General features: G+C 70.3%; 2 protein-coding genes across 3 annotated transcripts in view; one reads left to right on the forward strand and one right to left on the reverse strand.

The window, feature by feature from the left end:
* Positions 1-11,363, forward strand: part of ATP4A (ATPase H+/K+ transporting subunit alpha) — a 28,991-nt gene extending 17,628 nt beyond the window's left edge. The window contains exons 16-23 of the mRNA XM_068929462.1: positions 572-740; positions 977-1,131; positions 2,176-2,299; positions 3,109-3,254; positions 6,241-6,374; positions 9,164-9,265; positions 10,461-10,552; positions 11,215-11,363. Coding sequence (XP_068785563.1) covers positions 572-740; positions 977-1,131; positions 2,176-2,299; positions 3,109-3,254; positions 6,241-6,374; positions 9,164-9,265; positions 10,461-10,552; positions 11,215-11,243 — 951 coding nt within the window. The 3' untranslated portion in view covers positions 11,244-11,363. The remainder of the gene's footprint in view (positions 1-571; positions 741-976; positions 1,132-2,175; positions 2,300-3,108; positions 3,255-6,240; positions 6,375-9,163; positions 9,266-10,460; positions 10,553-11,214) is intronic.
* On the reverse strand, positions 11,333-18,034 carry TMEM147 (transmembrane protein 147). Of its 2 annotated transcripts, none has more exons than XM_068929465.1 (7): positions 17,878-18,034; positions 16,833-16,902; positions 15,473-15,538; positions 13,988-14,124; positions 13,118-13,202; positions 12,177-12,298; positions 11,333-11,499 (listed from the first exon to the last, which is right to left on the reverse strand). In XM_068929465.1, the coding sequence occupies exons 1-7, from the start codon at positions 17,952-17,954 to the stop codon at positions 11,379-11,381; spliced, it is 678 nt and encodes a 225-aa protein (XP_068785566.1). In that variant the 5' UTR covers positions 17,955-18,034; the 3' UTR covers positions 11,333-11,378. The 2 variants fall into 2 exon arrangements, with proteins under 2 accessions (XP_068785566.1, XP_068785565.1); XM_068929464.1 differs by having other exon boundaries at positions 17,896-18,021.
* Between the last annotated feature and the right edge of the window lie 1,193 nt (positions 18,035-19,227).

Consider the following 19,227-nt stretch of genomic DNA (forward strand, 5'->3'; position numbering starts at 1 on the left):
GGGGACACGGAGGGACATGGAGGACATGGGGGGACATGGAGGACATGGAGGGACATGGGGGGACATGAGGGACATGGGGGACATGGAGGGACATGGAGGACATGGGGGGACATGGAGGGACATGGGGGACATGGGGGGACATGGAGGGACATGTGTGGACATGGGGGGACATGGGGGGACATGGAGGACATGGGGGGACATGGGGAGACATGGGGGACATGGGGGGACATGGAGGGACATGGAGGGACATGGAGGACATGGGGGGACATGGAGGGACATGGAGGACATGGGGAACATGGGGGGACATGGGGGGACACGGAGGGACATGGGGGACATGGAGGACATAGAGGACATGGGGGACATGGTGGGACATGGGGGGACATGGAGGGACATGGGGGGACGTGGGAGACATGGGGGACACGGAGGGACATGGGGGGACATGGGGGGACATGGGGGGACATGGGGGGCCATGGAGGGACATGGGGGGGACGTGGGAGACATGGGGGACATGGAGGGACATGGAGGGCCATGGAGGGACATGGAAGGCCCCGTGTCCATCCCGTGTCCCCAGGGCGCCATCGTGGCGGTGACGGGCGACGGCGTGAACGACTCGCCGGCGCTGAAGAAGGCCGACATCGGCGTGGCCATGGGCATCGCCGGCTCCGACGCCGCCAAGAACGCGGCCGACATGATCCTGCTGGACGACAACTTCGCCTCCATCGTCACCGGCGTGGAGCAGGGTGGGGGGAACACGCGTGGGCCGGGTTGGGGGGGGAACACGCGTGGGCCCGGTTGGGGGGGAGGACATGTCTCCTGGGAGGCGGGGGGAGAACATCGGAGGAGGTCCATCACCACCCGCTTCACCTCCACGGTGGCCGGCGCCGGGCAGGTCGGCCACGGAGGCGGGTGAAGAGGCGCCGACACGCGTGAACACGCGTGAACACGCGTGGACACGTGGGCCGGCTCCTCCCCGCAGGCCGCCTCATCTTCGACAACCTCAAGAAGTCCATCGCCTACACGTTGACCAAGAACATCCCCGAGCTGACGCCCTACCTGGTCTACATCACGGCCAGCGTCCCCCTGCCCCTGGGCTGCATCACCATCCTCTTCATCGAGCTCTGCACCGACATCGTGCGTGTCGCCGCCCCTCCCTCCCCACCTTCCCCCCGGACCCCTGGGTCCCTCCCCACCCGCCTGGGTCCCTCTGGACGCCTGGGCCCCTCCTCCGGACTCCTGCCCCCCCCCCGCTCGGACACCTGGGTCCCTCCTAGACACCTGGGTCCCTTCCGGATGCCTGGGTCCCTCCCCGGACACCTGGGTCCCTCCCCGGACACCTGGGTCCCCCTGGACACCTGGGCCCCTCCTGGACACCTGGGTCCCTCCCGGACACCTGGGTCCCTCCCCGGACACCTGGGTCCCTCCCGGACACCTGGGTCCCTCCTAGACAGCTGGGTCCCTCCCGGACACCTGGGTCCCCCTGGACACCTGGGCCCCTCCTGGACACCTGGGTCCCTCCCCGGATGCCTGGGCCGCTCCTGGACACCTGGGTCCCTCCCCGGACACCTGGGTCCCTCCCGGATGCCTGGGCCCTCCCCGGACACCTGGGCCCCTCCCTGGACACCTGGGCCCCTCCTGGACACCTGGGTCCCTCCCGGACACCTGGGTCCCTCCCCGGACGCCTGGGCCCCTCCTGGACACCTGGGTCCCTCCCCGGATGCCTGGGTCCCTCCTAGACACCTGGGTCCCTCCCGGACGCCTGGGCCCCTCCCCGGACACCTGGGTCCCTCCCGGACACCTGGGTCCCTCCTAGACTCCTGGGTCCCTCCCGGACACCTGGGCCCCTATGGGTGGGTCTACTTCCCCCAGATGCCTGGGCCCCCTGGACGCCTGGGCCCCCTGGATGCCTGGGTCCCTCCCGGATGCCTGGGCCCCTCCCGGACGCCTGGGCCCCTCCTGGACACCTGGGTCCCTCCCCGGATGCCTGGGTCCCTCCTAGACACCTGGGTCCCTCCCAGACACCTGGGTCCCCACCCGGACACCTGGGCCCTTCCGGACACCTGGGTCCCTCCCCGGACACCTGGGTCCCTCCCCGGACACCTGGGTCCCTCCCGGACACCTGGGAGCATCTGAGACGGCCTGGGTGCCTCAGCCGGACGCCTGGGCCCCTCGCCGCAGTTCCCCTCGGTGTCCCTGGCCTACGAGCGGGCCGAGAGCGACATCATGCACCTGAAGCCCCGCAACCCCCGGCGCGACCGGCTGGTCAACGAGCCCCTGGCGGCCTACTCCTACTTCCAGATCGGTGCGCCCGGACGCCGGGGCCCCCGGGGTGCTGCGGGGAGGGGGGGGGGGCGGGCCGGACGCCTGGGTGCCTTGGATGGGGGCGTCGTGGAGAGCTGGGTCCCTCCTGGACACCTGGGTCCCTCCTGGATGCCTGGGCCCTTCCCGGACACCTGGGCCCTACCCGGACGCCTGGGTCCCTCTGAACACCTGGGTCCCTCCCGGACACCTGGGTCCCTTCCTGGACACCTGGGCCCCTTCCCAGACACCTGGGTCCCTCTGGATGCCTGGGTCCCTCCCCAGACACCTGGGCCCCCCCTGGACACCTGGGCCCCTCCCGGACACCTGGGCCCTCCCGGACACCTGGGTCCCTCCCGGACTCCTGGGCCCCTCCCCGGACACCTGGGTCCCTCCCCGGACACCTGGGTCCCTTCCCGGACACCTGGGCCCTACCCGGACGCCTGGGTCCCTCTGAACACCTGGGTCTCTCCTGGACTCCTGGGTCCCTTCCCAGACACCTGGGTCCTTCCCCGGACACCTGGGCCCCTCCTGGACACCTGGGTCCCTTCCCAGACACCTGGGCCCCTCCCGGACACCTGGGTTCCTCCCCGGCCACTGAGTTCCTCCCCCGGACACCTGGGCCCTCTCTGAACATCTGGGACCCTCCTGGATGCCTGGGCCCCTTGCCCGGACACCTGGGCCCCTTCCCCGGATACCTGGGTCCCTCCCGGACACCTGGGTCCCTCCCGGATACCTGGGCCCCTTTCCCGGACACCTGGGCCCCTTCCCCTCGGCACCTGAGGGGCTGACCGGCCGCCGGGGCCCGGGCAGGGGCCATGCAGTCCTTCGCCGGCTTCGTGGACTACTTCGTGGCGCTGGCGCAGGAGGGCTGGTGGCCGGCGCTGGTGCTGGGGCTGCGGCCGCGCTGGGAGGACGTCCGCGAGCAGGAGCTGCAGGACAGCTACGGGCAGCAGTGGGTGCGTGCGCCCCTACGGGACCCCCTAGGTGGACCCTACATGGCCCCTAGATGGACCCTATATGGCCCCTTGGTGTCCCCGAGATGGACCTTCTACAGCCCCTGCCCATATGCTCTATGGCCCCTAAGCAACCCCTATGCGTCCCCTAGATGGACCCTGGATGGTCCCTACGTGACCCCTAGATGGACCCTACATGGCCCCTACGTGTCCTCTAGATGGACCTTCTACAGTCGCTGCCCATAACCTCTATGGCCCCTACCCAACCCCTACGTGACCCCGAGATGGACCCTAGATGGGCCCTACGTGTCCCCTAGATGGTCCCTACGTGACCCCTAGATGGACCCTACATGGCCCCTACGTGTCCTCTAGATGGACCTTCTACAGTCCCTGCCCATAACCTCTATGGCCCCTACCCAACCCCAAGATGGACCCTATATGGGCCCTACGTGACCCCGAGATGGACCCTAGATGGGCTCTACGTGTCCCCTAGATGGTCCCTACGTGACCCCTAGATGGACCCTACATGGCCCCTACGTGTCCTCTAGATGGACCTTCTACAGTCGCTGCCCATAACCTCTATGGCCCCTACCCAACCCCTACGTGACCCCTAGATGGACCCTAGATGGGCTCTACGTGTCCCCTAGATGGTCCCTACGTGACCCCTAGATGGACCCTACATGGCCCCTACATGTCCTCTAGATGGACCTTCTACAGTCCCTGCCCATAACCTCTATGGCCCCTACCCAACCCCTACGTGACCCCGAGATGGACCCTAGATGGGCCCTACGTGTCCCCTAGATGGTCCCTACGTGACCCCAGATGCACCCTATATGGCCCCACGTGTCCCCAAGATGGACCTTCTACGGCCCCTGCCCATATCCCCTATGGCCCCTATGCAACCCCAAGATGGACCCTATATGGGCCCTACATGACTCCTAGATGGACCGTATACGGCCCTTACGTGTCCCCTAGATGGACCTTCTACGGCCCCTGCCCATACGTGACCCCGAGATGGACCCTATATGGTCCCTACACGGCCCCTACACAGCCCCCATATGGCCCCTCTATGGGCCCTACGTGGCCCCTATAAGGACCCCATAGGGCCCCATAGGGCCCCGACGCAGCCCCTCCACGGACCCTCCGTGGCCGCTGCGCAGGCCGGCGGCGGCAGCACATGCGTGTGCGTGGCGAGTGCGTGCCGTGTGCATGGCGTGTGCGTGCCGTGTGTGTGCCGTGTGCATCCCGTGTGCATCCCATGCGCATGCCGTGTGCCGTGTGCATGCCGTGTGCATCCTGTGTGCATCCCATGTGCATCCTGTGTGCATCCCGTGTGCCGTGTGCATGCCATGTGCATGCCATGTGCATCCCGTGTGCATGCCGTGTGCCGTGTGCATGCCGTGTGCATCCCGTGTGCGTGCCATGTGCATCCTGTGTGCATGCCGTGTGCATCCTGTGCGTGTCCCGTGTGCATCCTGTGTGCATGCCATGTGCCGTGTGCATCCCATGTGCATGCCGTGTGCATGCTGTGCGCGTGCCGTGTGCATGCCATGTGCATCCCGTGTGTGTGCCGTGTGCTGTGTGCATGCCATGTGCAAGCCATGTGCATGCCGTGTGTGTGCCGTGCGTGTCCCGTGTGCATCCCGTGCGCGTCCCATGCGCGTGCCGTGCGCGTGGCGTGTGCGTGTCCCATGTGCATCCTGTGTGCATGCCGTGTGCATCCCATGTGCATGCCATGTGCATGCCGTGTGCATGCCGTGTGCATCCCGTGCGTGTCCCGTGTGCATCCCGTGCACGTGGTGTGTGTGTGCCGTGCGTGTCCCGTGTGCATGCTGTGTGCATGCCGTGCGCATCCCGTGTGCGTCCCGTGTGCATGCCATGTGCATGCCGTGTGCATCCCGTGCGTGTCCCGTGCGCATGCCATGTGCATCCCGTGTGCATGCCATGTGCATCCCGTGTGCGTCCCATGTGCATCCTGTGTGCATCCCATGTGCATGCCATGTGTATGCCGTGTGCATGCTGTGTGCATGCCGTGTGCGTCCCGTGTGCATGCCATGTGCATGCCGTGTGCATCCCGTGTGCATCCCGTGTGCATGCCATGTGCATCCCGTGCGCGTCCCGTGCGTGTCCCGTGTGCGTCCCGTGTGCATGCCGTGTGCATGCCGTGTGCATCCCGTGCGTGTCCCGTGTGCATCCCGTGCACGTGGCGTGTGTGTGCCGTGCGTGTCCCGTGTGCATGCTGTGTGCATGCCGTGTGCATCCTGTGCACGTGGCGTGTGCATGCCGTGCGTGTCCCGTGTGCGTCCCATGTGCATCCTGTGTGCATCCCATGTGCATGCCATGTGCATGCCGTGTGCATACTGTGTGCATCCCGTGTGCGTCCCGTGTGCATGCCATGTGCCGTGTGCATCCCGTGTGCATCCTGTGCGCGTCCCGTGCGCGTGCCGTGCGCGTGGCGTGTGCGTGTCCCATGTGCATCCTGTGTGCATGCCGTGTGCATCCCGTGTGTGTCCCGTGTGCATCCCGTGCACGTGGCGTGTGTGTGCCGTGCGTGTCCCGTGTGCATCCTGTGTGCATGCCGTGCACATCCCGTGTGCGTCCCGTGTGCATGCCATGTGCATGCCGTGTGCATCCTGTGCGTGTCCCGTGCGCATGCCATGTGCATCCCGTGTGCATGCCATGTGCATCCCGTGTGCGTCCCATGTGCATCCTGTGTGCATGCCATGTGCATGCCATGTGCATGCCGTGTGCATCCCGTGTGCATCCCGTGCGTGTCCCGTGTGCATGCCATGTGCATGCCATGTGCATGCCGTGTGCATCCCGTGTGCATCCCGTGCGTGTCCCGTGTGCATGCCGTGTGCATGCCATGTGCATCCCGTGTGCATGCCATGTGCATGCCGTGCGCGTGGCGTGCGCGTGGCGTGCGCGTGGCGTGCGCGTGGCCGGCGGGGGCGCCGGGGGCTGAGGCCGGCCCGGGCGCCTCTTGCAGACCTTCGGCCAGCGCCTGCGCCAGCAGTACACGTGTTACACCGTCTTCTTCATCAGCATCGAGATGTGCCAGATCGCCGACGTGCTCATCCGCAAGACCCGGCGCCTCTCGCTGCTGCAGCAGGGGCTGCTGCGGTGCTGGGGGGGGCTATGGGGGGGGCTGGGGGGGGCTATGGGGGGCTATGGGGGGGGGATATGGGGGGCTATGGGGGGGGCTATGGGGGGCTATGGGGGGCTATGGGGGCTGCTGCGGTGCTGGGGGGGGCTATGGGGGGGCTGGGGGGGATATGGGGGGCTATGGGGGGCTATGGGGGGGCTATGGGGGGGCTGGGGGGGCTATGGGGGGGCTATGGGGGGCTATGGGGGGCTGCTGCGGTGCTGGCGGGGGCTATGGGGGGGGCTATGGGGGGGCTATGGGGGGCTATGGGGGGCTATGGGGATGGGGGGGCTATGGGGGGCTATGGGGGGGCTATGGGGGGCTATGGGGATGGAGGGGCTATGGGGGGCTATGGGGGGCTATGGGGGGGCTATGGGGGGCTATGGGGATGGGGGGGCTATGGGGGGGCTATGGGGGGCTGGGGGGGGCTATGGGGGGCTATGGGGGGCTATGGGGGGCTGCTGCGGTGCTGGGGGGGGCTATGGGGGGGATATGGGGGGCTATGGGGGGCTATGGGGGCTGCTGCGGTGCTGGCGGGGGCTATGGGGGGGCTATGGGGGGCTATGGGGGGGCTGGGGGGGGCTGGGGGGGCTATGGAGGGCTATGGGGGGGATATGGGGGGGGCTATGGGGGCTGCTGCGGTGCTGGCGGGGGCTGGGGGGGGCTGGGGGGGCTATGGGGGGCTATGGGGGGCTATGGGGGCTGCTGCGGTGCTGGCGGGGGCTATGGGGGGGGCTGGGGGGGCTATGGGGGGCTATGGGGGGCTATGGGGATGGAGGGGCTATGGGGGGCTATGGGGGGCTGCTGCGGTGCTGGCGGGGGCTATGGGGGGGGCTATGGGGGGGCTATGGGGGGCTATGGGGGGCTATGGGGGCTATGGGGGCTGCTGCGGTGCTGGCGGGGGCTATGGGGGGGCTATGGGGGGCTATGGGGGGGCTATGGGGGGGCTGGGGGGGGCTATGGGGGGCTATGGGGGGGATATGGGGGGCTGCTGCGGTGCTGGGGGGGTCTATGGGGGGGCTGGGGGGGCTATGGGGGGCTATGGGGGGGCTATGGGGGGCTATGGGGGAGCTGGGGGGGCTATGGGGGGCTATGGGGGGCTATGGGGGGCTATGGGGGGGCTATGGGGGGCTGCTGCGGTGCTGGCGGGGGCTATGGGGGGGATATGGGGGGCTATGGGGGGGGCTATGGGGGGCTATGGGGGGGGCTGGGGGGGCTATGGGGGGCTATGGGGGGCTATGGGGGCTGCTGCGGTGCTGGCGGGGGCTATGGGGGGGGCTGGGGGGGGCTATGGGGGGCTATGGGGGGCTATGGGGATGGAGGGGCTATGGGGGGCTATGGGGGGCTGCTGCGGTGCTGGTGGGGGCTATGGGGGGCTATGGGGGGCTATGGGGGGCTATGGGGGGCTATGGGGGGCTGCTGCGGTGCTGGCGGGGGCTATGGGGGGCTGGGGGGGATATCGGGGGCTATGGGGGGGGCTATGGGGGGCTATGGGGGGGCTATGGGGGGCCTATGGGGGGCTGCTGCGGTGCTGGCGGGGGCTATGGGGGGGCTATGGAGGGCTATGGGGGATGGGGGGCTATGGGGGACAGCGGGGGGCTATAGGGGACAGAGAGCTATAGGGGACGGGGGGCTATAGGGGTTGGGGGGCTATGGGGGACAGGGGGCTATGGGGGACGGGGGGGCTATAGGGGATGGGGGGCCATAGGGGATGAGGGGAGCTATGGGGGGTTGGGGGCTATAGGGGACTTGGGGGCTATAGGGGACAGCGGGGGGGCTATGGGGGACAGGGGCTATAGGGGATGGGGGGGCTATGGGTGTGGGGAGCTATAGGAGACAGCAGCTATAGGGGATGAGGGGGGCTATGGGGGACAGGGAGTATGGGGAATGGGGGCTATAGGGGATGGGGGCGGCTATAGGGGATGGGCGGCTATAGGGGATGGGGGGAGCTATGGGGGGTTGGGGGCTATAAGGGACAGGGGGCTATAGCGGACTTGGGGGCTATAGGGGACAGCGGGGGGCCTATGGGGGACGGGGGCTATAGGGGATGAGGGGGGCTATAGGGGATGGGGGCTATAGGAGATGGGGGGCTATGGGTGTGGGGGGCTATAGGAGACAGCGGCTATAGGGGATGAGGGGGGCTATGGGGGACAGGGAGTATGGGGAATGGGGGCTATAGGGGATGAGGGGGCTATAGGGGATGGGGGCTATGGGGTTTGGGGACTGTAGAGGATGAAGGCCGTGGGGGAAGGGGGCTATAGAGGGTGGGGGGGCTATAGGCGACAGGGGCTATAGGGGACGGGGAGTATAGGGGATGGGGGCTACGAGGGACACGGGTATAGGGGATGGTGTCTATAGGGCATGAGGGGGGCTATGGGGGTTGGGGGCTATAGGGGACGGGGGGCTATAGGGGATGGTGGAGCTATAGGGGCTGCCAGAGGGGATGGGGGGGAACTATATGGGATGGGCTACAGGGGACGGGGGCTGCTATAGGGGCTGCTACAGGGGCTATAGGGGATGGGGGCTTCTCTAGGGGCTGTAGAGGCTGCTATAGGGGACAGGGGCTGCTATAGGGGGTGGGGACTATAGGGGACCGCTGTAGGGCACGGGACCGTAAGGGGCGGCCTATAGGGGCTGGGCTATAGGGGCTGCTGTAAGGGACGGGCTATAGGGGGGTGGGGGTCGGGGGGCGGCAGCCAGGGGCAGCGGGAGCTATAGGTGCCCAACAGGGGGGCCCATGGGGGCTATAGGTGCCGTCTGCCCGCAGGAACCACATCCTGGTGATCGCCATCGTCTTCCAGGTCTCCATCGGCTGCTTCCTCTGCTACTGCCCCGGCATGCCCAACATCTTCAACTTCATGCCCATCCGGTGCGGCCCGGACGCCTGGGCCCCTCCCGGACGCCTGGGTCCCTCCCGGACGCCTGGGTCCCTCCCCGGACGCCTGGGTCCCTCCCGGACTCCTGGGTCCCTCCCCGGACGCCTGGGCCCCTCCCGGACGCCTGGGTCCCTCCCGGACGCCTGGGTCCCTCCCCCGGACACCTGGGCCCCTCCCCGGACACCTGGGTCCCTCCCGGACGCCTGGGCCCCTCCCCGGACGCCTGAGCCCCTCCCGAACACCTGGGTCCCTCCCGGACGCCTGGGCCCCTTCCCGGACGCCTGGGCCCCTCCCGGACGCCTGGGCCCCTCCCCGGACGCCTGGGTCCCTCCCGGACGCCTGGGTCCCTCCCAGACGCCTGGGTCCCTCCCCGGACGCCTGCGCCCCTCCCGGACGCCTGGGTCCCTCCCGGACACTTGGGTCCCTCCCGGACACCTGGGCCCCTCCCGGACACCTGGGCCCCGCCCGGACACCTGGGTCCCTCCCCGGACACCTGGGTCCCCTCCCGGACGCCTGGGCCCCCCCCAGACGCCTGGGTCCCTCCCGGACGCCTGGGCCCCTCCCGGACGCCTGGGTCCCTCCCCCGGACGCCTGGGCCCCTCCCCGGACACCTGGGTCCCTCCCGGACGCCTGGGTCTCCTCCCGGACGCCTGGGTCCCCTCGCGGACGCCTGGGTCCCCTCCCGGACGCCTGGGCCCCTCCCGGACACCTGGGCCCTTCCCGGACACCTGGGCCCCCTCCCGGACGCCTGGGTCCCCTCCCGGACGCCTGGGCCCCTCCCGGACACCTGGGCCCTTCCCGGACACCTGGGTCCCTCCCCGGACACCTGGGCCCCTCCCGGACGCCTGGGCCCCTCCCGGACACCTGGGCCCCTCCCGGACGCCCGGGTCCCTCCCGGACACCTGGGCCCCTCCCCGGACACCTGGGTCCTCCCGGACACCTGGGCCCCCTCGTGGACGCCTGGGTCCCCTCCCGGACGCCTGGGCCCCCTCCCGGACACCTGGGTCCCCTCCCGGACGCCTGGGCCCCTCCCCGGACACCTGGGCCCCTCCCCGGACACCTGGGCCCCTCCCGGACACCTGGGCCCCCCCGGACACCTGGGCCCCTCCTGGACACCTGGGCCCCTTCCTGGACACCTGGGCCCCTCCCCGGACGCCTGGGCCCCCTGACCCCCCCTCTCCCCCGCAGGTTCCAGTGGTGGCTGGTGCCGATGCCCTTCGGCATCCTCATCCTCCTCTACGACGAGGTCCGGAAGCTGGGAGTGCGGCGCCACCCGGGAAGTGAGTAACCGCCCCGGACGCCTGGGCCCCCCCCAGACTCCTGGGTCCCTCCCCGGACACCTGGGCCCCTCCCGGACGCCTGGGTCCCTCCCCGGACACCTGGGCCCCTCCCGGACGCCTGGGCCCTTCCCGGACACCTGGGTCCCTCCCCGGACACCTGGGCCCCTCCCGGACGCCTGGGCCCCCCCCAGACTCCTGGGTCCCTCCCCGGACACCTGGGCCCCTCCTGGACGCCTGGGTCCCTCCCCGGACACCTGGGCCCCTCCCGGACGCCTGGGCCCTTCCCGGACACCTGGGTCCCTCCCCGGACACCTGGGCCCCTCCCGGACGCCTGGGCCCCCCCCAGACTCCTGGGTCCCTCCCCGGACACCTGGGCCCCTCCCGGACACCTGGGTCCCTCCCCGGACACCTGGGCCCCTCCCGGACGCCTGGGCCCTTCCCGGACACCTGGGCCCCCCCAGACATCTGGTCCCCTCCCGGAAACCTGGGCCCCTCCCCGGATGCCTGGGCCCCTCCCGGACACCTGGGCCCCTCCCGGACACCTGGGTCCCTCCCCGGACACCTGGGCCCCCCCGGACACCTGGGCCCCCCCGGACACCTGGGCCCCCCCCGCCGGCCGCCTGGGCCCCCGGCCGCCCCCCTCACCGCCCGCTGCCCCGCAGGCTGGTGGGACCGCGAGCTCTACTACTGAGGACGGCGGCGGCGGCGAGAGGGGCGACGCGGCGGCGTCGGGGGCGGGCGGGGAGGGAGGAGCCAATAAAGACACCGTCACCACCGTCGTCGTCACCGTCGTCGTCACCGTCGCCGCGGCGACGGCGCTTTTAATTCAGGGCCCCGGCAGGAGGGTGACGAGGAGCCGCAGGGCGCCCAGGCCCAGGGCTCCCGCCAGGGCCGCCCGGGCCCCCAGCGCCGCCCAGGGGCCCAGCCCCAGCGCTTGCCCCGCCCACCTGCAGGGCGACCGGGGGGGCGGGGCCTCAGCGGGCTCCGCCCCCCCCCGCAGGACACACCCACTCCAACACCCCCTCTCCCAGGCTGCTGCCCCTTTAAGGGCTGCCCTCCCCCCCCCACCACACACACACGTGTAGGCCCCGCCCCCCGCCCTGGCCACGCCCCCCGCTGGAACCCCAGCCATAAGCCACGCCCCCACCCTGGCCACGCCCCCACTGGATCCCTCAGCCCCAGGCACAAGCCACGCCCCCACCCTGGCCACGCCCCCAATAGAACCCTCAGCCCCAGCCATAAGCCACGCCCCCACCACGGCCACGCCCCCATTGGAACCCTCAGCCCCAGGCACAAGCCACGCCCCCACGGTGCTGGCCACGCCCCCCAATAGAACCCTCAGCCCCAGCCATAAGCCACGCCCCCACCCTGGCCACGCCCCCACTGGAACCCTCAGCCCCAGGCACAAGCCACGCCCCCTCCGAGCTGGCCCCGCCCCCCACCAGACCCCAGCCACAAGCCCCGCCCCCTACGAGGCCCCACCCCTCCCAGACCCCCCTCCCCCTGGCCAAGCTCCCCCCACTGACCACAAGCCCTGCCCACTCCCCCAAACCACCCCCTGCACCAGCAGCCCCGCCCCCTGCCGCACAAGCCCCGCCCCCCCGGGGGTGGGGGCGGTCCTCACTCGAGCAGGAAGGCCTTGTAGACGCTGAGGGCCAGCAGGAGCCCCAGGGGCAGGCGGAGCCGGGGCGGCAGGTCGTGCCGGGACGACAACCACACCAGGGCGGCCGCCGCCACGTGCTGCGCCTGTGCGGGGCCGCGGGCGTCACCCGGCGGGGCGCCGACAGCCGTCCCGGCGGGTGACAAACACCCGGGGCGGGTGACGACGGCGCGGGGCGGGTGGCAATGATGCCCCAGGGGTGACAACGCCAGCAGTGGCCGCTGCCGCCTGATACAGCCAGGCTGGGGGGTGTCAGCCGGCGGGTGGCAACAGCCGTCCCAGCGGGTGACAATCACCCGGGGCGGGTGACGACGATGCAGTGTGGGTGACAATGATGCCCCAGGGGTGACAACACCAGCAGCGGCCGCCGCCGCCTGATACAGCCGGGCTGGGGGGTGTCACCCGGTGGGTGGCAACAGCCGTCCTGGCGGGTGACAATCACCTGGGGCAGTTCAGAGTGATTTGGGGGCAGTTTGGGGAGATTTTGGGGAGATTTGGGGGCAGTTCGGGGGGGATTTGGGGGCAGTTCGGGGGGGATTTGGGGGAGTCCGGGGGATCTGGGGGGAGTTTAAGGAGATTTCGGGGCAGTTTGGGGACATTTTGGGCAGATTTTGGGGCAAATTTTGAGCAGTTCAGGGCAGTTTGGGCAAATTTTGGGGCAACTGGAAGCAAATTTTGGGGAGATTTTTGGGGCAGTTTGGGCAGATTTGGGGGAGATTTTGGGGCAGTTTGGGGAGATGTTTGGGGAGATTTTGGGCAGGGTTTGGGGTGGTTTGGGCAAATTTTGGGGCAGTTGGAGCAAATTTTGGGGGGATTTTTGGGGCAGTTTGGGCAGATTTTGGGGAGGTTCTGGGGCAGATTCGGGGGCAGGTTTTGGGGCAGAACGGGGCAGATTTGGGGCTCACCAGGCTGATGTTGGAGTCGAGCCCCATCTGCAGGTAGCGCCAGTCGAACTCGATGCCCCGGGCCCCCACCCAGAGCGGCACGCACCTGCGGGACCCAGGCGTCCGGGGAGGGAGGGGGGGACCTACAGCACCCCCCGCCCAACCCCTGCAGCACCCCGAGGTCCTAGAGCACCCCCCAACCCCACCCCACGTCCCCCCATGACGCCTCACGGCCCCCACGACCCACCATGTCCCACCATGACCCACCACGACCCGCCACGACCCGCCACGACCCTCATGGCCCTCCACGTCCCCCCATGTCCCACCATGACCTTCCACATCCCATGTCCCCCCATGTCCCCCCATGTCTCCTCATGTCCCCCCATGACCCTCCATGTGCCCCCACGTCCCTCATGACCCTCCACGTCCACCATGTCCATGTCCCTCACGACCCTCCATGACCCCGTGTCCCTCCACGTCCCCTCATGACCTTCCACGTCCCTCCATGTCCATGTCCCCCATGTCCCCCATGACCTTCCCCGTCCCCTCGTGTCCACCATGACTCCCCACGTCCACGTCCCTCATGACCCTCCACATCCCACCATGTCCCCCCGTGTCCCCTCATGTTCCCCCATGACCTTCCATGCTCCCTCATGACCTTCCATGTCCCTTGACGTCCACCATGACTCCCCATGTCCACCATGACTCCATGTCCCTCCACATCCCCCCATGTCCCCCATCCCCCCATGACCCTCCATGACCCTCATGACCTTCCATGACCCCCCATGTCCACCATGACTCCCCATGTCCATGTCCCTCATGACCCTCTACATCCCCCCATGTCCTTCCATGTCTCCCCATGTCCCCCCGTGACCCCCCACGCGTCCCCACCTGGACGTGAGCAGCTCGGCGGTGGCCCAGCCCATGGCGGCCACCATGATCTTGTACTCGCCCTTCCCGGCGTTGCGGCCCAGGGCCAGCTGCAGCCCCGCCAGGTCCGCCAGGTCCACCGTGGCCTTCATGAACTCCTGCCGCCGCCCCCCAGCGTCACCGTCACCAACAACACCCCCAACAACACCCCCAGGTCCACCGGGGCCTTCACAAACTCCTGCCGCCGCCCCCCAGCGTCACCGTCACCAACAACACCCCCAACAACACCCCCAGGTCCACCGGGGCCTTCACGAACTCCTGCTGCCGTCCCCCAGCGTCACCATCACCAACAACACCCCCAACAACACCCCCAACAACACCCCCAACAACACCCCTAGGTCCACCGGGGCCTTCACGAACTCCTGCCGCCATCCCCCAGCGTCACCGTCACCAACAACACCCCCAACAACACCCCCCAACAACACCCCCAGGTCCACCGGGGCCTTCACGAACTCCTGCCGCCGCCCCCCCAGCGTCACCGCCACCAACAACACCCCCAACAACACCCCCCAACAACACCCCCAGGTCCACCGGGGCCTTCATGAACTCCTGCCGCCGCCCCCCAGCGTCACCGTCACCAACAACACCCCCAACAACACCCCCAGGTCCACCGGGGCCTTCACGAACTCCTGCCACCGCCCCCCAGCGTCACCGTCACCAACAACACCCCCAACAACACCCCCAGGTCCACCGGGGCCTTCACGAACTCCTGCCGCCGTCCCCCAGCGTCACCGTCACCAACAACACCCCCAACAACACCCCCAGGTCCACCGGGGCCTTCACGAACTCCTACCGCCGCCCCCCAGCGTCACCGTCACCAACAACGCCCCCAACAACACCCCCAGGTCCTCCGGGGCCTTCACGAACTCCTGCCGCCGTCCCCCAGCATCACCGCCACCAACAACACCCCCAACAACACCCCCCAACAACACCCCCAGGTCCACCGGGGCCTTCACGAACTCCTGCCGCCGTCCCCCAGCGTCACCGTCACCAACAACACCCCCAACAACACCCCCAGGTCCACCGGGGCCTTCACGAACTCCTGCCGCCGCCCCCCAGCGTCACCGTCACCAACAACACCCCCAACAACACCCCCAGGTCCACCGGGGCCTTCACGAACTCCTGCCGCCATCCCCCAGCGTCACCGTCACCAACAACACCCCCAACAACACCCCCAGGTCCTCCGGGGCCTTCACGAACTCCTGCCGCCGCCCCCCCAGCGTCACCGTCACCAACAACGCCCCCAGCAACACCCCCAGGTCCTCCGGGGCCTTCACGAACTCCTGCCGCCGCCCCCCCAGCGTCACCGTCACCAACAACGCCCCCAGCAACACCCCCAGGTCCTCCGGGGCCTTCACGAACTCCTGCCACTGTCCCCCAGCGTCACCATCACCACCAACAGCCGTCCCGCCCCCCCGCCAGCGTCACCGTCGCGCCCCCGCTCACCCCCACGAGGTCGTAGCCGCCGGCCGCCCCCTCCCAGGTGGGGAAGAACGTGGCCAGGAAGAGCATCTGCGGGAGGAAGGGCCCAGGCGTCCGGGGTCCTGTCTCCTCCTCCCTCCAGGGGACCCAGGTGTCCGGGGTGGGGGGGGGGGGGAGGAGAGCTGGGGGAATGGGACCCAGGCGTCCGGGCAGGGGGGAAGAGGGAAGGGGCCCAGGCGTCCGGGAGGGGGGGAGCCCAGGTGGCTGGGGAGGGGGGTGAGGGAAGGGGCCCAGGCGTCCGGGAGGGGGGGAGCCGAGGGGAAGGGGCCCAGGGCGTCCGGGGAGGGAGGCGAGGGGAAGGGGCCCAGGTGTCCGGGGAGGGGCCCAGGCGTCCGGGGAGGGGAGCTGAGGGGAAGGGGCCCAGGCGTCCAGGAGGGACCCAGGCGTCCGGGGAGGGGGGAGCCGAGGGGAAGGGGCCCAGGTGTCCGGGAGGGACCCAGGCGTCCGGGGAGGGGCCCCGGCATCCGGGGAGGGGGGAGCCGAGGGGAAGGGCCCAGGCGTCCGAGGAAGGGAGGCGAGGGGAAGGGGCCCAGGCGTCCGGGAGGGGCCCAGGCGTCCGGGGAGGGGGGGAGCCGAGGGGAAGGGGCCCAGGTGTCCGGGAGGGGCCCAGGCGTCCGGGGAGGGGAGCTGAGGGGAAGGGGCCCCGGCATCCGGGAGGGGCCCAGGCGTCCGGGAGGGGCCCCGGCGTCCGGGAGGGGAGCTGAGGGGAAGGGGCCCAGGCGTTCGGGAGGGACTCAGGTGTCCGGGGAGGGGAGCTGAGGGGGAAGGGGCCCCGGCATCCGGGAGGGGCCCAGGCGTCCGGGAGGGGCCCCGGCGTCCGGGAGGGGAGCTGAGGGGAAGGGGCCCAGGCGTTCGGGAGGGACCCAGGTGTCCAGCAGGGACCCAGGCGTCCGGGAGGGGCCCAGGCGTCCGGGAGGGGCCCAGGCGTCCGGGAGGGGCCCCGGTGTCCGGGGAGGCAGCCGAGGGGAAGGGGCCCCGGCGTCCGGGAGGGGCCCCGGCGTCCGGGGAGGGGGGAGCCGAGGGGAAGGGGCCCAGGTGTCCGGGAGGGGCCCAGGCGTCCGGGAGGGGCCCCGGCGTCCGGGAGGGGAGCCGAGGGGAAGGGGCCCAGGTGTCCGGGAGGGGCCCAGGCGTCCGGGGAGGGGAGCTGAGGGGAAGGGTCCCCGGCGTCCGGGAGGGGCCCAGGCGTCCGGAGGGGCCCCGGTGTCCGGGAGGGGCCCCGGTGTCCGGGGAGGCAGCTGAGGGGGAGGGGCCCAGGCGTCCGGGGAGGGGAGCTGAGGGGAAGGGGCCCAGGCGTCCGGGAGGGGCCCCGGCGTCCGGCGCGCACCTTGCCCAGCTGCACCAGCAGGTAGGTGGCCCCGGCCTGGACGCAGCGCCAGAAGGCGCAGTACTCCGAGCTGCCCAGTCGCACCAGTACCGGCAGCCCAGTCACACCAGTGCCGCCGCCCCCCAGGAACCCCCGACCCCCTCCCAGTGCTCCCAGTCCCCCTCCCATTGCTCCCAGTGCCCCCCAAGTTCCTCCCAGTCCCCCCCAGTCCCTCCTAGCACCCCTCCCAGTCCCCCCCAGCTCCCCCAGTCCTTTCCCAGTGCTCCCAGTCCCCCCCCAGTCCCTCCCAGTCTGCCCCCAGTCCCTTCCAGTTCCCTCCCAGTGCTCCCAGTCCCTCCCAGTCCCCCCCAGTGTTCTCAGTCCCCCCCCAGTCCCCCCCCAGTCCCCCCACTCCCCCCCAGTGCTCCCAGTGCCCCCCTAGTCCCAGTCACAGGCCCCCCCAGCCCCCCAGTGCTCCCAGTGCCCCCCCAGTCCCCCCCAGTGTCCCCCCCAGTGTCCCCCCCAGCCCCCCCAGTGCCCCCCAGCCCCCCCCAGTGCTCCCAGTGCCCCCCCAGTCCCCCCCAGTGCTCCAGTCCCCCCCCAGTCCCCCCAGTGCTCCCAGTCCCCCCCAGTGCTCCCCAGTCCCTCCCAGTCCCCCCCAGTGCTCCCAGTCCCCCCCAGTCCCCCCCAGTGCTCCCAGTCCCCCCCAGTCCCAGTCCCAGGCCCCCCCAGTGCTCCCCAGTCCCTCCCAGTCCCCCCCACTCCCCCCAGTCCCCTCCCACTCCCCCCCCAGTGCTCCCAGTCCCCCCCCAGTCCCCCCAGTGTCCCCTCCAGTCCCCCCCAGTCCCCCCCACTCCCCCCAGTGTCCCCCCCAGTCCCCCCCCAGTGCTCCCAGTCCCCCCACTCCCCCCCCAGTCCCCCCCCAGTCCCCCCAGTGTCCCCTCCAGTCCCCCCCACTCCCCCCACTCCCCCCCACTCCCCCCAGTCCCCCCCAGCCCCCCCAGTGTCCCCCCCAGTGCCCCCCCAGTCCCCCCCAGTGCTCCCAGTCCCCCCAGTGCCCCCTCACAGGCCGCTGCACTTGTACGTGATGAAATAGGGGAAATAGGCGAGAGCGAAGCAGTTGCCGAAGTGGAAGAGCGTCATGGCGGCCGCCGGGGGGGGGGGGGGCCGGGGGGGCCCAGGCGTCCGGCACCGGCCCGGGGGGGCCCAGGCGTCCGGGCCGCAGCGGGGGGGGCCCAGGCGTCCGGGCAGCCGCTCCCGCCCGACTGACGCCGCCGCCGCGGTGCATTGTGGGCGCGGAGGCTCCGCCCCCTCCCTCCCCCCCCCCCCGCTGGCGGCTCCGACCCCGCCCCCCTCCGGGGGTTCTGGCCCCGCCCCCCTCCGGGGGTTGCCCCCTTCCCGCTCCAACCCCGCCCCCCTCCGGGGGTTCTGGCCCCGCCCCCTGCCCGGGCGGCTTCTCCCCCCCACGTGTCCCAGGCGACTCCCCGCCCCCCCCCACGGTCACCACGTGTCACCCCCCCGTGTCCCCGCCCCCCGTGTCACCCCCCATTGTCACCCCGTGTCACCTGGGTCCCTGCCACCCCCCCATTGTCACGTGTCACCCATTGTCACCACGTGTCACCCCCCCATTGTCACCACGTGTCACCTGGGTCCCTGTCACCCCCCCATTGTCACCACGTGTCACCCATTGTCACCACGTGTCACCCCCATGGTCACCCCGTGTCACCTGGGTCCCTGTCACCCCCCATTGTCACGTGTCACCCCCCCATTGTCATTTGTCCCCCCCATTGTCACCACGTGTCACCTGGGTCCCTGCCACCCTCCATTGTCACCACGTGTCACCCCCCACGGTCACCACGTGTCACCTGGGTCCCTGCACCCCCCATTGTCACATGTCACCCCCCATTGTCACCACGTGTCACCCCCCATTGTCGTGTGTCACCCATTGTCACATGTCACCCCCATTGTCACGTGTCACCTGTGTCCCCGCCCCCGTGTCACCCCCTCATTGTCACCCTGTGTCACCTGGTCACCCGCGCCCCTGTCACTCCGTGTCACCGGGGTCCCAGCCCCCGTGTCACCATGTGTCCCGTCACCCCACGTCACTCGTCACCATGTGTCCCTGTCACCCCCATTGTCACCATGTGTCACCCCGCCGTGTCACCCAGTCACTCGTGTCCCCGCCCTCCCGTGTCACCACGTGTCACCTATGTCACCCGCATGTCACTTGGGTCACCCGGGTCCCTGTCACCCCCCTCAGTGTCACCACATGTCACCCAGGTCCCTGCCCCGGTGTCACTTGTGTCACCCGTTTGCCTGTCAACCCCCAGCGTCACCATGTGTCACCTGCACCCCCGTGTCCCCGCCACCCCTTCGTTCACCGTCACCTGTGTCCTGTGTCCTCTGCCACCTCCGT

The sequence above is a fragment of the Struthio camelus genome, unplaced genomic scaffold (genome assembly GCF_040807025.1).
Source record: "Struthio camelus isolate bStrCam1 unplaced genomic scaffold, bStrCam1.hap1 HAP1_SCAFFOLD_115, whole genome shotgun sequence".
NCBI lineage: Eukaryota > Metazoa > Chordata > Aves > Struthioniformes > Struthionidae > Struthio > Struthio camelus.